We start from the raw sequence: 15022 nt of genomic DNA, 5'->3' as shown, positions 1-15022 counted from the left end.
ACAGAAATGTTCCTACTGTTCCTGTTTTTTTAAAGTACAAACTGAATCGATCGTATCAGAAAAACAGCAGGGTTCAAAGGTCACCATTGACTTGAATCATTGCTGGTGTAAGTACCGAGCACACAAGGATAGGTGGATTTGCTGTTTGCTCTACTGTGTGTACAGTCTAGAGTCCATCTGTGGGACATTGTGTTTGTGAAGATCTCATGTTATACAATGAGTTTTACTGAACGTTTCATCTCAATTCATCTTTCATTACATATTTAGCATATTTGGTAGATATTATATTACATACAATTGCTAATGAGGCACCATCTTTAAACTATCTAGAGCTGGCACCAGCTACATTTATTACATCAGGTGACAGGGAGATCCACATAAATTACGCTATCCTGGAGACATTCACACCACATAACTTTGTTGGCGTATACAGCAATGACTAAAAACTGACATTTGGGCTGGCAAGCGGGTGGGGGTTTACTTGGCAATGTTAACCCGCCAGCATGGTTGTGTGTGTAAGACAGAAAGATAGAGAGAGAGCACAAGAGAGAGAGAGAGAGAGATAGACAGGGCTACAGACAGGACCTTGGCACAGGCAGAGAGGCTTGTGGGTACGGTGTGGATGTGGATTGCAATGGGCTCGTGGAGGCAATGGTGGTTTCTGTCTCTCTCTCTTCTGAGCAGTGTCCTCCTGGTCTGCAGCTATGGGAGAGGTAAGCCACTGCACTGTGAAAGCTACAGGACCAAGTAGACATTTTGTTAATCATACCTTCAGGCTGACAATGACTTTGCTAGCATAGTTTTCCAGTCTACATATGACCAGCATAGTGTTGTGTATGCAGTAGTGGAGGCTGCTGAGGAGAGAACGGCTCATAATAATGTCTGGAATGGAGTTTAATAGATGGAATGGAGTAAATGGAACGGTATGAAAACCATGTTTTGTCCCCTTAGCAGCCTCCACAGGTATACATTAAACAATCTGTTCTGTATGTAATTAAATGGCATGAAACTCAATGATGGGACCACTTAAAAGTGAAAACTCTTCATGTTTAACTTTCCACCATTTAACATATTATCCTCAACCTGGAAGGAGAAAAATGAATACTGAGTCACTTCTGGTTTGTCTCACTTTTCAGTTGTTGTTGTTCCCTATGTCTTCTCCCTCCTCCTTCCCTTCCTCTCCCGTTCATCCACCTTCCCCTCCTCTCCTCCCGTTCATCCACCTCCCCCTTCCCTTCCTCTCCTCCTCTTTGTCCACCTCCTCCTCCTTCCCCTCCTCTTCATCAACCTGCCCCCCCTCTTCATCCACTTCCCCTCCTATCCCTCCTCCTCTCCTGCTCTTCCTCCACCTCCTCCCTGACCCTCAGTGTTCAGACCCCCTGCGCACGCCAGCACGGTCTTCCTACGGTCGAAGAGAGCGAATGCGTTCTTCTTGGAGGAGATGCTTCAGGGGAACCTGGAGAGAGAGTGTTATGAGGAGACCTGCAACTACGAGGAGGCCAGGGAGTACTTTGAAGACACACCCAAAACTGTGAGCAGTTTAGGCCTACAGGGTGCATCTCAATAGTCTAAAATGCATTCCTTTCCTTGACTCATTTCCTTCAACTGCACTGATCTGACAACATAGGCAATCCCCTTATCCATAACTAATGTAGTAGTTTTCTGATTTAAACCCTGTGTCCATTGTCTCTCTCTCTCTCATACCTCAATAGGACACTTTCTGGAATGTCTACGTAGGTATGTCTCATTCTTTTGAATCGCGGCAGAGGGGTATTAGGTTTTCTCCCGACTCCAGATATTGAATCCCCTCCCTTCTTCTTCCTCCTCAGATGGGGACCAGTGCAAACCCAATCCCTGTCTCCATGGCGGCAGCTGCAAGGACAGCATTGGAGGTTTCACCTGTAGCTGCACAGAGCTGTACCACGGGAAGAACTGTGAAATAGGTCCAAAGAACACCTACATTAGAACTCTTTTTGGGTGTGTGTGAATGTGTGTGTGAGTTCATAGTTATGCGAGTAGTCTAAGAGATATGTTTGTGTGTTGTGACAGATAGCGCTCAGTGCCCCACCAAGGGGCCCTTCTCCTGTGACCACTTCTGCAGTCCCAACTTTGAAGCATACCAGTGCTCCTGCACCACGGGGTACAAGATTCACAGTGATAAGAGGAGCTGCATACCTGCAGGTTAACATCTACCTATTCTTTTGAATTAGACATCTGTAACACTCCCTCTCTCACACACTTTAAATAGATTGAACACGTTCTCTATTGAGGGTATTTTGTCAACAAAAACATTCTAACATTAGTTCCAAGGCATCTTCTTCCCTGATGAAACAAGAAGACTCCAGCCAACAAACCAAAGTTAAGCACCCCTGTGGAAGACTCCAGCCAACAAACCAAATCAACATAGCCTATCACGTCTGTCCACACAACCGCTGTCCATGGCAAGTAAGTTCCTCCCCTACCAGCACAACGTAGAGCAAGGTGAGGGGGAGTCTGTTTCTCCTGGCCTATAGACTACTTTCAAGGTGAGGAACAATAAGTTGTGAAATACTGAACTTCCCCTTTAACCTGTGGCTTTGTGATTGGCAGGTGGTGTTTGTGGATGAGGTTGGTGCAGAGCTGTGTAGCGGGGTGATCCTGGGGCCTCAGGCGGTCCTGACCTCAGCTAGCTGCCTGTACATGGGAAAGAAAGTCCACAGCATGCAGACAGGCGAGTCCCACAGCGATAAAAACACTGACGTTTGATCTGTTAGTGTATAAACCTCCAGCTCAGGCAGATTCAAATCTTTCTGAAATCTAACAGTTTCCCTTCATCCTTAAGGTGCCTCAAAAAATAGTGTGAGGATCCATCTATCGACCCAACTGTACATTCACAACCGCCACGAGAGAGGCAGTCTGGAGGACGACCTGGCCTTGGTGAGACTGAATGAGCCCCTTCCCTTCGGCACCTCTGTCTCCCACCTGTGCCTGCCCACTAAGGATTTCAGTGAGAATGTGTTGATGAGTCCAGGAAGGGAGGGGGTGGCCAGGGGTCCGGATAAGTTCCGGGGGCAATCCCACGGCCCCCCTGTTCTCTCCTACCTGCATGCGGAGGGCTGTCGGAACCAGGTGAACGTCTCCCAGCCCCTCACCAACAAGATGTTCTGTATGGGGAGCCAGAAGGGCTTCTGTGGGACTAAGTTGACTAGGTTTAATGAGACAGACCTCAAACCAGGACTAATGAGGAACTGCAGCCTTTTGTCCGGGACCCCCGTTGTGACTGTGGAGAGGGGTACAGCGTTCCTAACAGGCTTGCACCTTTCGCCACCCACGTCACATGGCTGTGGACAAACCCTGTTGTTCACCAAGTTGTCTCGCTACTTGCAATGGATCCAGCAGCGCCTGGAGATGACAGAGATGAGGATGACACCACAAATGACCCATGACCCACCTGGACCTTATGTGTAACCCCAACTAAGGGTTAGCCTGATCCCTACCTACACTGGACTTACAGCCAACAAGGTTGCGTTCAAGATTTAAGTTGTTTTTTCCAAGGTTAACAATGTAAATGAAAGCGAGTGGTTATATTTTAACATGTACTATAATTATATAAATCATTCATACTTCCTTAATAAACAAAAATGTGGTACAAGGAGTAAAACAACAAAACTTTTATTCAAAATGTATAAAATATGACAAAATAAAATGCAACCTAAATAATAAGGAAATATATTTCTGGGAACAGTTCCTGGGTGAAGGGGATTCTGGGATACGTAGATTAGGAAGATGATGACAGCAGGGGGAATGGATTGGCCTTGCTGACGACCAGTTTCTGGTGCTGGTGAGAGATGTAGCCCTTGATGTGACCCTAGAAGAGAGGAAGAGAGTTCATCTGCTGCTTCATGTTTTACGACTGTCTGAAATATCAGGTGGAAGCACATGGTCAGACAAAAGGTGTGTGGTGGGATCTCACCTCACAGATTAGGTTGGCCAGGATACACTGCACCTCGTCAATGTCCACCTCTTCCACCTGCATCATTTTCAGAGCTACCAGGAAGGCATCTAGGGGCAACTGGTGAGTCTTCAGCAGCTGGTACCTAACCCCATACCACAAACATGTTAACAGAAAGTCATTATCGGACTTCATAGGTTCACACACACACACAACAACACTATGCCAATTCACACTATAGGGCTGCCTGAATCGTACTGTGCTGCCTCAGATAATTTATTTTCACATTGTCCTTTCAGTGCGGTTCCAGCAACTATGATGGATTGTAACCAGACCAGCCCATTCCAGCTGGACTTGGCTCAGTAGTGTGAAAACTGTAACCAGGCCAGGACAGTCCAGCTGGACTTGGCTCAGTAGGGTTAAAAGTGTAACCAGGCCAGGACAGTCCAGCTGGACTTGGCTCAGTAGTGTGAAAAGTGTAACCAGGCCAGGACAGTCCAGCTGGACTTGGCTCTAGGGTTAAAAGTGTAACCAGGCCAGGACAGTCCAGCTGGACTTGGTGAGTAGACTCACACTTTCTTGAAGAGGTTCCGGTTAGGTGATGATCTTGAGCTTCTCGAGGATGAGGAAGATGCCACAGCGGATGAAGAAGGTCTCGTGCTTGGCCAAGGCCTCTGGTTCACAGCCAGCAACAGGTTGCCCTCACTGTTACAGAGACAGAGAGACAGAAATTAGAAAAAGAGGGGGAAGGAGGGAGTAGGGGGAGAGAGGAGAAAGAGAGATGGCAGGAGCCAACAACTAAGGGTGGTGACACTCACCTCACAGCTTACAGTGACTCGGCAAACTGCATGAGGTCGTACTTCCTGAGCAGCTGGTGATTAGGCATGTGACCCTGAATCAACATGAGCAACACCAGTCTTAGTCTCTGATTGACACTCAAGCTTTTTTAATTTGATTTGAATTCAGACGTGTGTGGCTAGATGAGTGTATGTTTGAGCTCTCTCAGTGAGGCACTCTGTCTCACCAGCAACATCTTGACAGGCAGTAGGTAGATGAGGATCCGTTTGTTCCTCTGGCTACAGCGGTGGCAGTGCTGGAAGGGTTAGGACAGGTACTCCTCGGCTGGTTTGTAGCCAACAACGAACATGGCCTGCGGACTAGTATTTGTAGGTGACTCTCTGGGCCATACTGTAATCATCCTTCAGGTTGGAGCTGTCGATCCCGGATCACTGGCTTACAGCCAACAACTTGTTGATCTGGACACACACACAACCGTTTACACTGGACACACACACAAAGTAGGGCCTATTCATGTAAACAAAACTTCACCCAATCACACTACTGTCTTACCTTGAAGTAGATCTTGAAGAGCTGATTGATGAGAAACAACATTCCCCACTTCTTGGAGTCGTCAATCCCAGCCCGACTGTATACGATAACAGTCAAGACATAATGAGCAAGGGGATATGGTTGCTACAGTAAAGGTTGTAAGATATATAGTTTAATATGCTGTTAGATATAGTTTAATATGCTGTAAGATATATAGTTTAATATGCTGTAAGATATATAGTTTAATATGCTGTAAGATATATAGTTTAATATGCTGTTAGATATATAGTTTAATATGCTGTTAGATATATAGTTTAATATGCTGTTAGACATATAGTTTAATATGCTGTAAGATATAGGTTTAATATGCTGTTAGATATATAGTTTAATATGCTGTTAGATATATAGTTTAATATGCTGTAAGATATATAGTTTAATATGCTGCTGTTAACATATATAGGGTTAATATGCTGTTGGATATATAGTTTAATATGCTGTTAGATAATAGTTTAATATGCTGTTAGATAACAAGTTTAATATGCTGTTAGATATAGTTTATAGTGTTAATATGGCTGTTAGATATATAGTTTAATATGCTGTAAGATATATAGTTTAATATGCTGTTAGATTAGTTTAATATGCTGTTTAGTTTAATATGCTGTTAGATATATAGTTTAATATGCTGTTAGATATATAGTTTAATATGCTGTTAGATATATAGTTTAATATGCTGTTAGATATATAGTTTAATATGCTGTAAGATATATAGTTTAATATGCTGTCTGCTGTTAGATATATAGATTAATATGCTGTCTGCTGTACGATATATAGTTTAATATGCTGTTAGATATATAGTTTAATATGCTGTTAGATATATAGTTTAATATCCCTGTTTCTACTGTTAGATATATAGATTAATATGCTGCCAAGATATATAGTTTAATATGCTGTTAGATCCCTAGTTTAATATGCTGTTAGATATATAGTTTAATATGCTGTCTACTGTTAGATATATAGTTTAATATGCTGTTAGATATATAGTTTAATATGCTAGTCTACTGTTAGATATATAGATTAATATGCTGATTGATGAGAAATATATGTTTAATCTGCTGTTAGATATATAGTTTAATATGCTGTAAGATATATAGTTTAATATGCTGTTAGATATATAGTTTAATATGCTGTTAGATATATAGTTTAATATGCTGTTAGATATATAGTTTAATATGCTGTTAGATATATAGTTTAATATGCTGTAAGATATATAGTTTAATATGCTGTTAGATATATAGTTTAATATGCTGTAAGATATAGTTTAATATGCTGTTAGATATATAGTTTAATATGCTGTTAGATATATAGTTTAATATGCTGTTAGATATATAGTTTAATATGCTGTTAGATATAGTTTAATATGCTGTTAGATATATAGTTTAATATGCTGTAAGATATATAGTTTAATATGCTGTAAGATATATAGTTTAATATGCTGTTAGATATATAGTTTAATATGCTTAATATGCTGTTAGATATATAGTTTAATATGCTGTTAGATATATAGTTTAATATGCTGTTAGATATATAGTTTAATATGCTGTTAGATATATAGTTTAATATGCTGTAAGATATATAGTTTAATATGCTGTAAGATATATAGTTTAATATGCTGTTAGATATATAGTTTAATATGCTGTTAGATATATAGTTTAATATGCTGTAAGATATATAGTTTAATATGCTGTTAGATATATAGTTTAATATGCTGTTAGATATATAGTTTAATATGCTGTTAGATATATAGTTTAATATGCTGTTAGATATATAGTTTAATATGCTGTTAGATATATAGTTTAATATGCTGTTAGATATATAGTTTAATATGCTGTTAGATATATAGTTTAATATGCTGTTAGATATATAGTTTAATATGCTGTAAGATATATAGTTTAATATGCTGTAAGATATATAGTTTAATATGCTGTCTGCTGTTAGATATATAGTTTAATATGCTGTTAGATATATAGTTTAATATGCTGTTAGATATATAGTTTAATATGCTGTAAGATATATAGTTTAATATGCTGTTAGATATATAGTTTAATATGCTGTCTGCTGTTAGATATATAGTTTAATATGCTGTTAGATATATAGTTTAATATGCTGTTAGATATAGTTTAATATGCTGTAAGATATATAGTTTAATATGCTGTAAGATATATAGTTTAATATGCTGTAAGATATATAGTTTAATATGCTGTTAGATATAGTTTAATATGCTGTAAGATATATAGTTTAATATGCTGTTAGATATATAGTTTAATATGCTGTTAGATATATAGTTTAATATGCTGTTAGATATATAGTTTAATATGCTGTTAGATATATAGTTTAATATGCTGTTAGATATATAGTTTAATATGCTGTAAGATATATAGTTTAATATGCTGTTAGATATATAGTTTAATATGCTGTGCTGTAAGATATATAGTTTAATATGCTGTTAGATATATAGTTTAATATGCTGTAATATAGTTTAATAGCTTTAATATGTTTAATATGCTGTTAGATATATAGTTTAATATGCTGTTAGATATATAGTTTAATATGCTGTTAGATATAGTTTAATATGCTGTAGATATATAGTTTAATATGCTGTAAGATATATAGTTTAATATGCTGTAAGATATATAGTTTAATATGCTGTTAGATATATAGTTTAATATGCTGTTAGATATATAGTTTAATATGCTGTTAGATATATAGTTTAATATGCTGTAAGATATATAGTTTAATATGCTGTAAGATATATAGTTTAATATGCTGTAAGATATATAGTTTAATATGCTGTTAGATATATATGCTTTAATATAGTTTAATATGCTGTTAGATATATAGTTTAATATGCTGTAAGATATATAGTTTAATATGTTTGTCTGCTGTTAGATATATAGTTTAATATGCTGTTAGATATATAGTTTAATATGCTGTTAGATATATAGTTTAATATGCTGTTAGATATATAGTTTAATATGCTGTAAGATATATAGTTTAATATGCTGTCTGCTGTTAGATATATAGTTTAATATGCTGTTAGATATATAGTTTAATATGCTGTTAGATATATAGTTTAATATGCTGTTAGATATATAGTTTAATATGCTGTCTGCTGTTAGATATATAGTTTAATATGCTGTTAGATATATAGTTTAATATGCTGTTAGATATATAGTTTAATATGCTGTTAGATATATAGTTTAATATGCTGTCTGCTGTTAGATATATAGTTTAATATGCTGTTAGATATATAGTTTAATATGCTGTTAGATATATGTTTAATATGCTTAGATATATAGTTTAATATGCTGTTAGATATATAGTTTAATATGCTGTAAGATATATAGTTTAATATGCTGTTAGATATATAGTTTAATATGCTGTTAGATATAGTTTAATATGCTAGATATATAGATAGATATATAGTTTAATATGCTGTTAGATATATAGTTTAATATGCTGTTAGATATATAGTTTAATATGCTGTTAGATATATAGTTTAATATGCTGCTGTTAGATATATAGTTTAATATGCTGTTAGATATATAGTTTAATATGCTGTAAGATATATAGTTTAATATGCTGTTAGTATAGTTTAATATGCTGTTAGATATATAGTTTAATATGCTGTTAGATATATAGTTTAATATGCTGTTAGATATATAGTTTAATATGCTGTAGATATATAGTTTAATATGCTGTTAGATATATAGTTTAATATGCTGTTAGATATATAGTTTAATATGCTGTTAGATATATAGTTTAAGTTTAATATGCTGTTAGATATATAGTTTAATATGCTGTTAGATATATAGTTTAATATGCTGTTAGATATATAGTTTAATATGCTGTCTACTGTTAGTTTAATATAGTTTAATATGCTGTCTGCTGTTAGATATATAGTTTAATATGCTGTTAGATATATAGTTTAATATGCTGTTAGATATATAGTTTAATATGCTGTTAGATATATAGTTTAATATGCTGTTAGATATATAGTTTAATATGCTGTTAGATATATAGTTTAATATGCTGTTAGATATATAGTTTAATATGCTGTTAGATATATAGTTTAATATGCTGTAAGATATATAGTTTAATATGCTGTAAGATATATAGTTTAATATGCTGTTAGATATATAGTTTAATATGCTGTAAGATATATAGTTTAATATGCTGTTAGATATATAGTTTAATATGCTGTTAGATATATAGTTTAATATGCTGTTAGATATATAGTTTAATATGCTGTTAGATATATAGTTTAATATGCTGTTATATAGTTTAATATGCTGTAAGATATATAGTTTAATATGCTGTAAGATATATAGTTTAATATGCTGTAAGATATATAGTTTAATATGCTGTAAGATATATAGTTTAATATGCTGTCTGCTGTTAGATATATAGTTTAATATGCTGTTAGATATAGTTTAATATGCTGTAAGATATATAGTTTAATATGCTAGATATAGATATATAGTTTAATATGCTGTTAGATATATAGTTTAATATGCTTTAATATGCTGCTTAGATATATAGTTTAATATGCTGTCTGCTGTTAGATATATAGTTTAATATGCTGTTAGATATATAGTTTAATATGCTGTTAGATATATAGTTTAATATGCTGTTAGATATATAGTTTAATATGCTGTAAGATATATAGTTTAATATGCTGTAAGATATATAGTTTAATATGCTGTTAGATATATAGTTTAATATGCTGTTAGATATATAGTTTAATATGCTGTAAGATATATAGTTTAATATGCTGTTAGATATATAGTTTAATATGCTGTTAGATATATAGTTTAATATGCTGTTAGATATATAGTTTAATATGCTGTTAGATATATAGTTTAATATGCTGTTAGATATATAGTTTAATATGCTGTTAGATATATAGTTTAATATGCTGTTAGATATATAGTTTAATATGCTGTTAGATATATAGTTTAATATGCTGTCTGCTGTTAGATATATAGTTTAATATGCTGTTAGATATATAGTTTAATATGCTGTTAGATATATAGTTTAATATGCTGTCTGCTGTTAGATATATAGTTTAATATGCTGTTAGATATATAGTTTAATATGCTGTTAGATATATAGTTTAATATGCTGTTAGATATATAGTTTAATATGCTGTTAGATATATAGTTTAATATGCTGTCTGCTGTTAGATATATAGTTTAATATGCTGTTAGATATATAGTTTAATATGCTGTTGTATAGATATATAGTTTAATATGCTGTTAGATATATAGTTTAATATGCTGTTAGATATATAGTTTATTATGCTGTAAGATATATAGTTTAATATGCTGTTAGATATATAGTTTAATATGCTGTCTGCTGTTAGATATATAGTTTAATATGCTGTACGATATATAGTTTAATATGCTGTAAGATATATAGTTTAATATGCTGTTAGATATATAGTTTAATATGCTAGATATATAGTTTAATATATAGTTTAATATGCTGTAAGATATATAGTTTAATATGCTGTAAGATATATAGTTTAATATGCTGTTAGATATAGTTTAATATGCTGTAAGATATATAGTTTAATATGCTGTTAGATATATAGTTTAATATGCTGTCTGCTGTAAGATATATAGTTTAATATGCTGTCTGCTGTTAGATATATAGTTTAATATGCTGTTAGATATAGTTTAATATGCTGTAAGATATATAGTTTAATATGCTAGTTTAATATGCTGTTAGATATATAGTTTAATATGCTGTAAGATATATAGTTTAATATGCTGTTAGATATATAGTTTAATATGCTGTAAGATATATAGTTTAATATGCTGTAAGATATATAGTTTAATATGCTGTTAGATATATAGTTTAATATGCTAGATATAGTTTAATATAGTTTAATATGCTGTTAGATATATAGTTTAATATGCTAGTTAGTTTAATATATATAGTTTAATATGCTGTTAGATATATAGTTTAATATGCTGTAAGATATATAGTTTAATATGCTGTTAGATATATAGTTTAATATGCTGTTTCTATGCTGTTAGATATATAGTGTTATATATGTTTAATATGCTGTTAGATATATAGTTTAATATGCTGTAAGATATAGTTTAATATGCTAAGATATAAGTTTAATATGCTGTTAGATATAGTTTAATATGCTGTTAGATATATAGTTTAATATGCTGTTAGATATATAGTTGTATATATGCTGTGTTAGATATATAGTTTAATATGCTTAGATATATATAATGCTGTTAGATATATAGTTTAATATGCTGTTAGATATATAGTTTAATATGCTGTTAGATATATAGTTTAATATGCTGTAAGATATATAGTTTAATATGCTGTTAGATATATAGTTTAATATGCTGTAAGAGATATAGTTTAAGCTGTTAGATATATAGTTTAATATGCTGTTAGATATATAGTTTAATATGCTGTTTAATAGATATATAGTTTAATATGCTGTCTAGCTGTTAGATATATAGTTTAATATGCTGTTAGATATATAGTTTAATATGCTGTAATATGCTGTTAGATATATAGTTTAATATGCTGTAAGATATATAGTTTATATATAGTTTAATATGCTGTAAGATATATAGTTTAATATGCTGTAAGATATATAGTTTAATATGCTGTTAGATATATAGTTTAATATGCTAGTCTGCTGTTAGATATATAGTTTAATATGCTGTTAGATATATAGTTTAATATGCTGTTAGATATATAGTTTAATATGCTGTTAGATATATATATAGTTTAATATGCTGTCTGCTGTTAGATATATAGTTTAATATGCTGTTTAATAAGATATATAGTTTAATATGCTGTTAGATATATAGTTTAATATGCTGTAAGATATATAGTTTAATATGCTGTTAGATATATAGTTTAATATGCTGTAAGATATATAGTTTAATATGCTGTCTGCTGTTAGATATATAGTTTAATATGCTGTTAGATATATAGTTTAATATGCTGTTAGATATATAGTTTAATATGCTGTTAGATATATAGTTTAATATGCTGTTAGATATATAGTTTAATATGCTAAGATATATAGTTTAATATGCTGTAAGATATATAGTTTAATATGCTGTTAGATAGATAGTTTAATATGCTTTAGATATATAGTTTAATATGCTGTTAGATATATAGTTTAATATGCTGTTAGATATATAGTTTAATATGCTGTTAGATATATAGTTTAATATGCTGTTAGATATATAGTTTAATATGCTGTAAGATATAGTTTAATATGCTGTTTATAGTTTATATGCTGTAAGATATATAGTTTAATATGCTGTTAGATATATAGTTTAATATGCTGTTAGATATATAGTTTAATATGCTGTTAGATATATAGTTTAATATGCTGTTAGATATAGTTTAATATGCTGTTAGATATATAGTTTAATATGCTGTTAGATATATAGTTTAATATGCTGTCTGCTGTTAGATATATAGTTTAATATAGATATATAGTTTAATATGCTGTTAGATATATAGTTTAATATGCTGTTAGATATATAGTTTAATATGCTGTTAGATATATAGTTTAATATGCTGTTAGATGTAGTTTGCTGTTAGATATATAGTTTAATATGCTGTTAGATATATAGTTTAATATGCTGTCTGCTGTTAGATATATAGTTTAATATGCTGTTAGATATATAGTTTAATATGCTGTCTGCTGTTAGATATATAGTTTAATATGCTGTTAGATATATAGTTTAATATGCTGTAAGATATATAGTTTAATATGCTGTTAGATATATAGTTTAATATGCTGTCTGCTGTTAGATATATAGTTTAATATGCTGTTAGATATATAGTTTAATATGCTGTTAGATATATAGTTTAATATGCTGTTAGATATATAGTTTAATATGCTGTAAGATATATAGTTTAATATGCTGTTAGATATATAGTTTAATATGCTGTAAGCTGTTAGATATATAGTTTAATATGCTGTTAGATATATAGTTTAATATGCTGTAAGATATATAGTTTAATATGCTGTTAGATATATAGTTTAATATGCTGTTAGATATATAGTTTAATATGCTGTTTAAGATATATAGTTTAATATGCTGTAAGATATATAGTTTAATATGCTAATTAGATATATAGTTTAATATGCTGTAAGATATATAGTTTAATATGCTGTTAGATATATAGTTTAATATGCTGTCTGCTGTTAGATATATAGTTTAATATGCTGTCTGCTGTTAGATATATATAGTTTAATATGCTGTTAGATATAGTTTAATATGCTGTTAGATAGATAGTTTATAGTTTAATATGCTGTTAGATATATAGTTTAATATGCTGTTAGATATATAGTTTAATATGCTGTTAGATATATAGTTTAATATGCTGTAAGATATATAGTTTAATATGCTGTTAGATATATAGTTTAATATGCTGTTAGATATATAGTTTAATATAGTAGATATATTAATATGCTGTTAGATATATAGTTTAATATGCTGTTAGATATATAGTTTAATATGCTGTAAGATATATAGTTTAATATGCTGTTAGATATATAGTTTAATATGCTGTTAGATATATAGTTTAATATGCTGTTAGATATATAGTTTAATATGCTGTTAGATATATAGTTTAATATGCTGTTAGATATATAGTTTAATATGCTGTAAGATATATAGTTTAATATGCTGTAAGATATATAGTTTAATATGCTGTCTGCTGTTAGATATATAGTTTAATATATATATAGTTTAATATGCTGTTAGATATATAGTTTAATATGCTGTTAGATATATAGTTTAATATGCTGTTAGATATATAGTTTAATATGCTGTTAGATATATAGTTTAATATGCTGTTAGATATATAGTTTAATATGCTGTTAGATATATAGTTTAATATGCTGTTAGATATATAGTTTAATATGCTGTTAGATATTAGTTTAATATGCTGTAAGATATATAGTTTAATATGCTGTAAGATATATAGTTTAATATGCTGTTAGATAGTTTAATATGCTGTTAGATATATAGTTTAATATGCTGTTAGATATATAGTTTAATATGCTGTTAGATATATAGTTTAATATGCTGTTAGATATATAGTTTAATATGCTGTTGCTGTTAGATATATAGTTTAATATGCTGTCTGCTGTTAGATATATAGTTTAATATGCTGTTAGATAGATAGTTTATACTGTTGTTAGATATATAGTGTTAGATATATAGTTTAATATGCTGTTAGATATATAGTTTAATATGCTGTTTAATATGCTGTTAGATATATAGTTTAATATGCTGTAAGATATATAGTTTAATATGCTGTAAGATATATAGTTTAATATGCTGTTAGATATATAGTTTAATATTAATAATATGCTGTTAGATATATAGTTTAATATGCTGTTAGATATATAGTTTAATATGCTGTTAGATATATAGTTTAATATGCTGTTAGATATATAGTTTAATATGCTGTATGCTGTTAGATATATAGTTTAATATGCTGTAAGATATATAGTTTAATATGCTGTAAGATATATAGTTTAATATGCTGTATAGATATATAGTTTAATATGCTGTTAGATATATAGTTTAATATGCTGTTAGATATATAGTTTAATATGCTGTAAGATATATAGTTTAATATGCTGTATAGATGCTGTTAGATATATAGTTTAATATGCTGTAAGATATATAG

The 15022-nt window shown here is 31.0% G+C and overlaps 2 protein-coding genes across 2 annotated transcripts in view; one reads left to right on the top strand and one right to left on the bottom strand.

Annotated features, from left to right (window-relative positions):
* Window positions 1-500: 500 nt before the first annotated feature.
* On the top strand, window positions 501-3704 carry prozb (protein Z, vitamin K-dependent plasma glycoprotein b). The gene is made up of 8 exons (XM_065023630.1): window positions 501-713; window positions 1368-1531; window positions 1713-1737; window positions 1830-1943; window positions 2050-2181; window positions 2360-2445; window positions 2590-2710; window positions 2822-3704. Exons 1-8 carry the CDS (start codon window positions 623-625, stop codon window positions 3445-3447), a joined length of 1359 nt encoding a protein of 452 aa, XP_064879702.1. The 5' UTR covers window positions 501-622; the 3' UTR covers window positions 3448-3704.
* pcid2 (PCI domain containing 2) overlaps window positions 3636-15022 on the bottom strand; it is a 31012-nt gene continuing 19625 nt past the window's right edge. The window contains 9 exon segments of the mRNA XM_065023632.1: window positions 3636-3847; window positions 3953-4076; window positions 4505-4527; window positions 4529-4612; window positions 4615-4636; window positions 4750-4823; window positions 4956-5091; window positions 5093-5187; window positions 5282-5357. Of these exon segments, the coding sequence (XP_064879704.1) occupies window positions 3758-3847; window positions 3953-4076; window positions 4505-4527; window positions 4529-4612; window positions 4615-4636; window positions 4750-4823; window positions 4956-5091; window positions 5093-5187; window positions 5282-5357 (724 nt within the window). The 3' untranslated portion in view covers window positions 3636-3757.

Source organism: Oncorhynchus nerka, linkage group LG2 (assembly GCF_034236695.1).
Source record: "Oncorhynchus nerka isolate Pitt River linkage group LG2, Oner_Uvic_2.0, whole genome shotgun sequence".
Taxonomy (NCBI): Eukaryota; Metazoa; Chordata; class Actinopteri; order Salmoniformes; family Salmonidae; genus Oncorhynchus; species Oncorhynchus nerka.
The sequence above is the reverse complement of the archived record's forward strand: the minus strand, read 5'-3'. Positions and strand labels throughout refer to the sequence as shown.

Coding starts and splice junctions, on each gene's coding strand:
- prozb (XM_065023630.1), top strand. CDS start 623: ATGTGGATTGCAATGGGCTCGTGGAGGCAATGGTGGTTTCTGTCTCTC. Junction 714..1,367: donor GGTCTGCAGCTATGGGAGAG/GTAAGCCACTGC, acceptor CCTGACCCTCAG/TGTTCAGACCCCCTGCGCAC. Junction 1,738..1,829: donor TTTCTGGAATGTCTACGTAG/GTATGTCTCATT, acceptor CTTCCTCCTCAG/ATGGGGACCAGTGCAAACCC.